Source organism: Drosophila guanche, unplaced genomic scaffold (genome assembly GCF_900245975.1).
Source record: "Drosophila guanche unplaced genomic scaffold, DGUA_6, whole genome shotgun sequence".
Lineage (NCBI taxonomy): Eukaryota > Metazoa > Arthropoda > Insecta > Diptera > Drosophilidae > Drosophila > Drosophila guanche.
The window spans coordinates 6,908,555-6,916,487 of NW_022995748.1; the positions used below are offsets into that span (position 1 = coordinate 6,908,555).

The 7,933-nt window shown below is 46.4% G+C and overlaps 2 protein-coding genes across 2 annotated transcripts; both read left to right on the top strand.

Moving 5' to 3' along the window:
• The first annotated feature begins 1,333 nt into the window (after window positions 1–1,333).
• Window positions 1,334–2,774, top strand: LOC117584544. Its single transcript, XM_034273497.1, has 2 exons — window positions 1,334–1,401; window positions 1,463–2,774. Exons 1-2 carry the CDS (start codon window positions 1,398–1,400, stop codon window positions 2,686–2,688), a joined length of 1,230 nt encoding a protein of 409 aa, XP_034129388.1. The 5' UTR covers window positions 1,334–1,397; the 3' UTR covers window positions 2,689–2,774.
• A 683-nt stretch (window positions 2,775–3,457) lies between these two features.
• Window positions 3,458–5,528, top strand: LOC117584527 (tektin-1). Its single transcript, XM_034273476.1, has 3 exons — window positions 3,458–3,951; window positions 4,014–4,288; window positions 4,351–5,528. The coding sequence occupies exons 1-3, from the start codon at window positions 3,592–3,594 to the stop codon at window positions 5,471–5,473; spliced, it is 1,758 nt and encodes a 585-aa protein (XP_034129367.1). The 5' UTR covers window positions 3,458–3,591; the 3' UTR covers window positions 5,474–5,528.
• The last annotated feature ends 2,405 nt before the right edge of the window (window positions 5,529–7,933 follow it).

Consider the following 7,933-nt stretch of genomic DNA (forward strand, 5'->3'; position numbering starts at 1 on the left):
GGTGTGCGGTGTGCTGTGGGGCAAGGACAGTGGGGCCGTGGGCGAACAATGACGAGAAATGCAAAACAAATGCAAAGGAAATGAACGAGGCCTGAAATGAATTCAAAATGAATGGAGAGAGCATGTGGAGACGGCAATGTAGACAGAGATGAAGATGAAGATGAAGAAGATTAAATGTAAGTGGCAGACGAAACACACAGAAACAATTGTAGTTAATTTACGCGTAGAGAGAAATGCATAACAAATTAATGAGAGGTCCAGAGTGACGGAGCACCTCTGCCTGTGCCAGTTCGCGCCCTGGGGTCAGGGCCTTGGATCTGTGTTTGCTTCCTTTTTAAAGTTTACTTGACTGTGAAATAAGCGGACAACGAAGGATCCTCGTAATGAATGAACGAATGAATGGAGAGAAAAAACGCATTGTCTTTGTCTTTTGCATAATTTATTTATATTTTCATTTTCATGGGGCGTAATTCGCGTAGTTAAGGAGAAGGCAAAGAGGAGACCCAGCAGCAGCAGCAGCAGCAGCAGCAGAAGCAGATGCCTACATTTCCGCCTCAGCAAATAATTACAAGCTTAATAACAAATTTAATATTGCCGAAGCATAAGTAGGCCCAGGCCGAGGCCGACAGCAAGACCGAGACGGAGCCATTTTATTAATTGTTCACCCTTTGTGCAGCCTTATCTGCTTCTCCGCTTTGCTGTTGTCTGTTGTGTGTTTCTTCCGTCTCAACTGTTGATATTCTCATACGTTTTTTGCCTTTTAATGAGAAGCCTGCCAGTGGTCGATGGGCCCACTGTTTGCGCCCCAATAACAATGAGCATTTCCTTTCTCCGCCTTCGTCCTGTGACCCTTTTATTTGATGTCCATTCGGTTACAGTCTCTGCCATTAAAGCACGCGAAGGCTCACATACACATTCACATACACGTACACGGCCCATTATTTACACTTGTCAGCCCCTGCAGCCACTCCCTCCCCCCTTCTGGAACACGCTGTTTGTCGCTCTTTAAGTTGTCTGAAGAGCTGTTGGCCTTGCAATTAGTTAAGGGAGCACGTCAGAACTTCTTCTATTTGTTTCGCTTGTTGCAGCACAATTTTGAGTCAATGTTGCGCTCTGGGCCCCACTTCAGAATTACTAAACACACACACACACACAGGCACTTGAGGATGTTCCCTGATGGTCCGACTAATTGCCAAGTCAAGTTCTTGGCCAGCAGGACAAAGGCAAGATGTGAGTGGCAATTGTATGAAGTATGACATTTAAACTGAACTTCTAAGCTGACTTAAACAATCTCACAATCCAAAGAAATCATTATAGTTTTGAGTTGGAAATCGTTCAGTCAGACTACATTTACGTTTTAAATATTAACAGCAAAATTTTCCATAAAAATCGCAAGAATGTGTAAGATTTAATTATACATATAACTCCTTCCCAACCAATTTTAACCATTTTATCAAAACAGCTACAGAAGAAACTACAGATAATACTCAACTGGTGCTGGATCCGCCGCTGTTTGTGCCGTGTGATTTGGACACCGTTCGAGACCCGAACAAGAAGCGTGCCTATAGCGAGGCCTGCGAGGAGACGGACAAGCTGAGTGCCCAGGATCAGATCAGTGTATCGAGTATTATATCGGCACTGCTGAGGCCCATAGAGCCCTCCGATGATCAGTATAAGGTGTGCGACTGGGGCATCAATCCCAAACAGTTTCTGCCTGTGAAGCAAGCCGTAGTTTTTAAGGAGCAGTTATTCATCTCCAAGCTTAGGAACACCAACTGCAAGCTGAACGAGAATCTGAAGATTTTCTTTGAGCGGGAACTCAAGCAGATTGGAAAGTTCTGCCTGAACGTGGAGGAGGCCTACGATGGGTACGTGGTATTCAGCAGCAGCAAGATGAAGAAGGGCAAGGGCATCGTCGAGTGCGGCCATCAGTTGAAGGGCAAGTACGATGACAAATTTCTGTTGATCTGCGAGAAGCGCATGGAGTTCGATCGCGTCGATCATGCAAAGATTGAGAAGACCCTGGAGCTGCGAAACCATGCGGATCTCCTTCTTACAGCGATTCGGGAGACGAAGATCAACGAGGAAACGCAAAAGTTCAAGGCCCGCATCGACATCAAGGATCGGGATCACGTGTTTGTGCTCGACGGAGGGATCATGCTGCTCATGCGGCACTTGGTGTGCAACAATTTCGTGGGACACTTTGAGTACTACACCATGAACCTCTACGGCCGGGTGCTGCGCTGCAATCTGGTGGTACACAAGGAGCGCAAGGTGGTTCGCATCTTCTATCGCACCTACAAGAACACCGTGCACATTGTCACCCAGCAGTGCTTCAACGACGAGCTGCAGGACGTGGCCGAGACGTACATGACTCCCGAGGGTCGCATTGCACTGCACTACTGGCGTGGCTACAACTATCTGCTGCATGCCGCTTGTATACCGCCGAAACGAAAAGAGATGATTCTGCCCAAACTCGAGCTAATGTGGCGCCAGGACACTCAGCTGGTGAGGAAGTTCAGAGAGCTCAAGGCCCTCAACTATGACAATGCCATGAACTATCTGGAAGGGAATTCCGAGCTGGCCGACTTCATGCAGGATTATGTGCTGAATCTCTTACGCTATAAGCCCAGCAACGTTCTTGAGTTTTCCATCATGTTTTTTCAAAACATGACCGCTACTTCCTAGTTAATTCATTCGCTTATTGAAGCTTAAAATTTTAGGCTGAAGACTGAGAAGTTTTCGAATAAACATCAAATGGTACACTATTTAAATATTACTGTTAGAGTGGATTCTTGTTATTTGTAAGAGATCTGAAAATCTGAAAAAAATAGATGATGGCAAGATCAGGTTTGATCACTGTTCGACCGCATTAACTAAACATTAAACAATGTTGATTACTTGTGTACCTGCCAATAGTTTCCGAAATGTTTTTAAATTAACGGGTTACCAAAGAATATATGTAATGTACAATACAAAGATGAGCAAATGCTAATTTATATTTTCGCTTGACACTTCTTGATACGGGCGCGCGGGGCTAGTACTTCAATTCTCTTTTAGGCTATTCTTCGCCTCTGAACTGTTACTCATCTGCGACAATCAATCAGTGCTAAAGTGTTTGGCGCGGCACAGTGGGGAAAATAAGTGGCAAAAGTCGAAAAGCATTATGAGCACTGTATATAAATATGTATAAGTACTTTAGTGTACAACAATTTATTTAACTCTCATTCACTTATTATTTAAACAAGCTGAAATTGCCCACTGTGCGACGGGAGTATCGACACTTCTGCCTGCCTAACTGTATCGACAACCGTTAATGCCTTCAGAGACGAGGCAGGAGCGAAAAGAGAAGTGAGAGATTTACCGTAGTTATTGTCACTATGCCTCGTAGTTTCTTCGAAACAGCAAACAATCTAGTAACCGTTGCCATACCCAGCGGAAGGTTGAATGTTTATACCCTTTAAACAAGTGAAACGAAATTTTCAGTGCGAATCAATTCCACGAGCAACACAAAACCTAACGGAGATAAAATTGGTTTAATATAAATATTCTTGTTATTTTTTTGAAGGTTTTTGAATAAGTAATTTGAAGATGAGTACTGTGGAGAAGACGCCGCACCAGGGAGGCGGCGATTGCCAGACCAAACTCATCGACCTCAATCCGCGGGCGACATGTCCGGCTCCATTGATCTGTCCACTGCAGCCGGATCCTCCGTCATATCGTCTGAAGAAGGCGCCGAACCCGGCTAAGGTGGCTCTGGAACCGTACCCTGAAGAGGCTGTTCAGCAGCACATCCAACAGACTGTGTTGGGTCCAGCCCAGGAGCACCAGAAACTGCAGGCCGATCTCCAAGCAGGAGTTGATCAACAGCAGAAGCAGCTGGCCAACATGCGGGCAGATCAATACAATCAGTCCCAGAAGCCCATCTTCACGGAAGAAGTTCAGTTTGCAGTAAGTATTTGAGTTTGTCCCTTAACTTTGAACTTTAGCCACATATTTTGTATGCCTTGCAGCGTGCCATGGACCCCAATAGGGACAATCTACAGAATCCTCCATGCTATTTACCGCAGGCGGGTGACGATCTGCCACACAAGGATCAGCTGATGCCCATGGGTCCGATCGGGCCTTGGGCTACTGGCAAGGTCGATTGGAGTCCCATGGCAGGCCTAACTGGCACACGTCCTGTGGTAGATCGTTACTCAATCACACGCTTTAGTCCTAACGAGTGGCGAACAAGGAACTATCAAACTATTTCTTTGGTCAATGGAGTACTGGACAAGGCCGATAAGTAATGAAGATTAGCTAGAACACACATTGTATAACACTAAAGTGAAATGATTTCTTCCGCAGAAACCGCTTTAGTGCCGCCACAGAGTTCCAGCGACTCTCGGCCTTGGTCACGAAAACCCAGACCGAAACTACCGACAAGCTGCAGCAGCGTTCCCAGTTGATTGGTAAATGGAAGAACACTCTGGAGAACGCCATCAAGGCGATGGCAGACGAGATATCCACGCTGGAAGTGGACCGCATAAAGCTACGCAAATCCCTCGTGATACTCGGTGTTCCGGAGTCGATAGCCAAGGAGTGCATAGAGAAACGCTCCTCTCGTCCAGACACGGAGTTGGTGAGGGATCAGACTGAGGAAGAGCTAGTCAACGAACTGGCGCTGATTGCCGAGATACGCCGTCTGCTGAAAAAGACCCTCGAGGACTTTGAGGCACAGCAGGTTGAGAATCGCACGGCCAGGCAGCGGCTGGAGTACGACTGGAGTGACAAGAAGGAGGCCTACGAGATCGATACCCTCAACCAGGGCCTCAACAATAACTCTAGAACGATTATGTTCCGACCCGGAGCGGTGCGTCAGCCCCCGGAGCAGGCATCAGAGAAGTACTGGGAGCATTTCAGCATGGAGACCCTCGAGGACTGTGAGAAGTGTCGCCAGAAGTCGGTGGCCCTGCGCGCCACCCTCAACTCAATCCTAATGAACGCTGCCCGCGATATTCGCACCCAGGCCGATATTGTGGAGAAGGCTCTCACGGCTCGCATCAATTGCACCCAGGAGGCAGTGCAGCGCTTCGAGAACGATCTTCGCAACATTTTGCAGACCCTTGCCGACACCGAGACCCGCATTCTCAACCTTCGCCGCCGCGTTCGCAGCTTCGACGCTGCCATGAAGGTCGCCCAGACGCGCATGGACAACCGTAGCTATCGCCCCAATGTTGAGAGCTGTCGCGACGTGGCCCAGCAGGAGCTCATCGACGAGGTGCACACCATCCAGAGCAGCGTCTCAGCGATGCTCCACGAGCTGGACGAGGCCGAGCGGGTCAAGGGCGATCTGGTGTCTGCACGCGCCGTCCTCGAGCGGGAAATAATGCTCAAGCGGCGCACTCTGTTCACGGATCGGGAGCGCTGCATGCTGCTTCGCTCGCACTACCCATCGGCGAATGCACTGAGTGGTTCGGCAACCTTCTAGATAATAGTTCCACTGGAATGGATCTAAATTATGAAGTTATAATTTGTTTGGTACCAGCGTTCAATTAAATTTTAAATGAATTTTCAAAAGAAAAAAGTCCACATGGGTAAAGTTTTTATCTGGCTTCTGTTTGGCCTCAGCATTAGCCCTTAAGCTCTTAAGTTCTTTTTAATAAATGCAATAAAATGCCATTAGAGGACAATCAGACACGTTTGGAAATCCATACAACTGAAAGAAATATGTTGCCAACTTCCCATTCGTCCCTTCCGCTCCCAGGCTCACACGCTCTCCCCACACGTGTTGGCTTCAGTATTTACCGAAACACGTTCAACAGCTAGAACAACACGTACTCAATTTAGAGATACACTTGAAGGGAGTGGGAAGCGGTCTGTGGGATTGGGGGGGACTGATATTGATATGGAGGTAGTTGAACATTTGTTAATGTTTGCCTTCCTCGGTGTAACAAATATTGGGACAGTCCCCACACCCGTCCTCTGGCTATTCCCCTGAATCAGTATTTGGAAAACACATGAAGCTGGGGCATGTGGGATGGGAGGTTGTGTCCGCTATGAAGCCAATAAATTACAGAGCGTACTTTTGGTCCAGGGTGTAGGAATTTCGAAACTGAAATGGAAAACTTTATAACTCGTTGAAGTTATTTTCGCGTCTGAATTTTAGTTTTAATATTTGTCCTCTATTTCCAAAGCGGGACAAAGGTCACTGCAAAATTCATTGTCACCAGCAAAAACGGCCGAAGAAGAATTCCAATGGGAACTATGTTACATGTCTCCTGTCTGTCTTGCAATGTGTGTGAGTGTGCTCTGCTCCTGTCTCCTGTTCCTCTCCCTCTTCATTCGTGCGAAACATTCGTCGGCCAGGATTTATTGCCTCTGAACGTGTTGTTTTTCATGTTGTGCATCGCTTCGTGGGAAGCAAAGGGTTGCTGGCATACAACACTGGGCGGAAATATTTCCTGATGGATTCCCAAAAAGTTTGCATGGTTTCCTTGTGCTCCATTTTTTTGTGGGCAAGGTCAAGGATTGGATAGAGCTGACAGGTGGATGAGGGATGGCTGAGCATTTTTTTCCTGTGGGCAGTCAAATTTGTGGGTAAATGCTACAAATGGTTGAGCAACCAGACCTCTTTACGGCATGTGTCTAAGTCAGTTGACTTTCAAGCTAACTATTTTGTAAGATGCTTTTAAGATGCTTTGCATGAGGACTAGGACGTAAGAAGGAGAATCTGTTAGTTAGCTTGGATGTGGCTTGAGAAGAATTTACTGGAAAATGGAAATTTATTGAGTCTATATATTCCTGAAGACTTAGGGAGTCTTGGGTAATTTATTATTATGGAATTCAAGCTTACATTTTTGCAAGCCTTTAGAAATATTTCGGAGATTTCACTGAACTTTTTTTTACGTATTTTGATTTACTCATATTTTGCTTAAACTATTCAACCGAATAGATAGGAGACTCCAGCTTTCTGGTGCATCTCATCTCCCACACTCTGCGGTTCTGTATCTATATGTTCATGTAAATATTTACTTATGTATGTTCCAGTGCACTCTTAAAAGAGAAATATCGTCTTTCTTATGGCTTGTTGTGTGCTGTTAATATTTCGCAATGCCGGTAAAAATCACAGCGTGATTTTTTTGGCTCTGAAGGCGTCTGCTAAAATTGGCGACTGTTGCCACATGCCTGTTACCAGCACCACTCCTTCCCTTAACGTTGCCTGTTTTTTCGTTGGCAACATGCGGCGGCTAAGAAAAAAAATCTGTTGCATACTCTTGTGGTGGAAGCGCAAAAATGTTTATATTCCCCGCTGCGAGAATGAGCAAAAAAGGGCCTTTATAGAATGTTTGATGTGCGTATGGGTATGCGTGTGCCAGAAAGAGCTTTATTTCGTGACTTGTTTAAAGCACGATTCGTAGGCTACTTGAGGCAAACTTTTGGAAAACTATTCGCAGTTGGAGATGTAAAGTTGAATGCCTGTCGGAGGGTTTGTGGCTGCCACACCTTCGACCCTGGGAGGCAATAATTTAACTTCAACGCAGCAAGACATGCAATTTAATTTGAACAAAACCTGACATTATCACACCAGCCAACAACAGGCTCCGTCTAGCTCCAGCTACAGCTTCAGCCGACACACACACACACACAAATGGGTTGAATGAGGGAGCGAGAGAGCGTTGGCAGGGGCAGGAACACTGAGCGGTAGCTGCAACACAAAGTTAGTAACATAATAAGTAGCAATTTTCGGTTTCCGCTTTCCGGGCCAAGCGGCAGCAGCGTCAGTGGCTGCAACCTACCATAAAAATACATAAAATTGCGCCAGCGCCAGCGTCAGCTAAAAGAAAAAGAGTAAAACTCTCGTGCACAGGCAAAGGCAAAGGCAAAGGCAAAGCGAGAAATGGCAGCCACTGGCATCAGCCTGGGGATGCACAGAGCACTGGCAGAGGCA

Coding starts and splice junctions, on each gene's coding strand:
- LOC117584527 (XM_034273476.1), top strand. CDS start 3,592: ATGAGTACTGTGGAGAAGACGCCGCACCAGGGAGGCGGCGATTGCCAG. Junction 3,952..4,013: donor CGGAAGAAGTTCAGTTTGCA/GTAAGTATTTGA, acceptor TATGCCTTGCAG/CGTGCCATGGACCCCAATAG. Junction 4,289..4,350: donor GTACTGGACAAGGCCGATAA/GTAATGAAGATT, acceptor TTTCTTCCGCAG/AAACCGCTTTAGTGCCGCCA.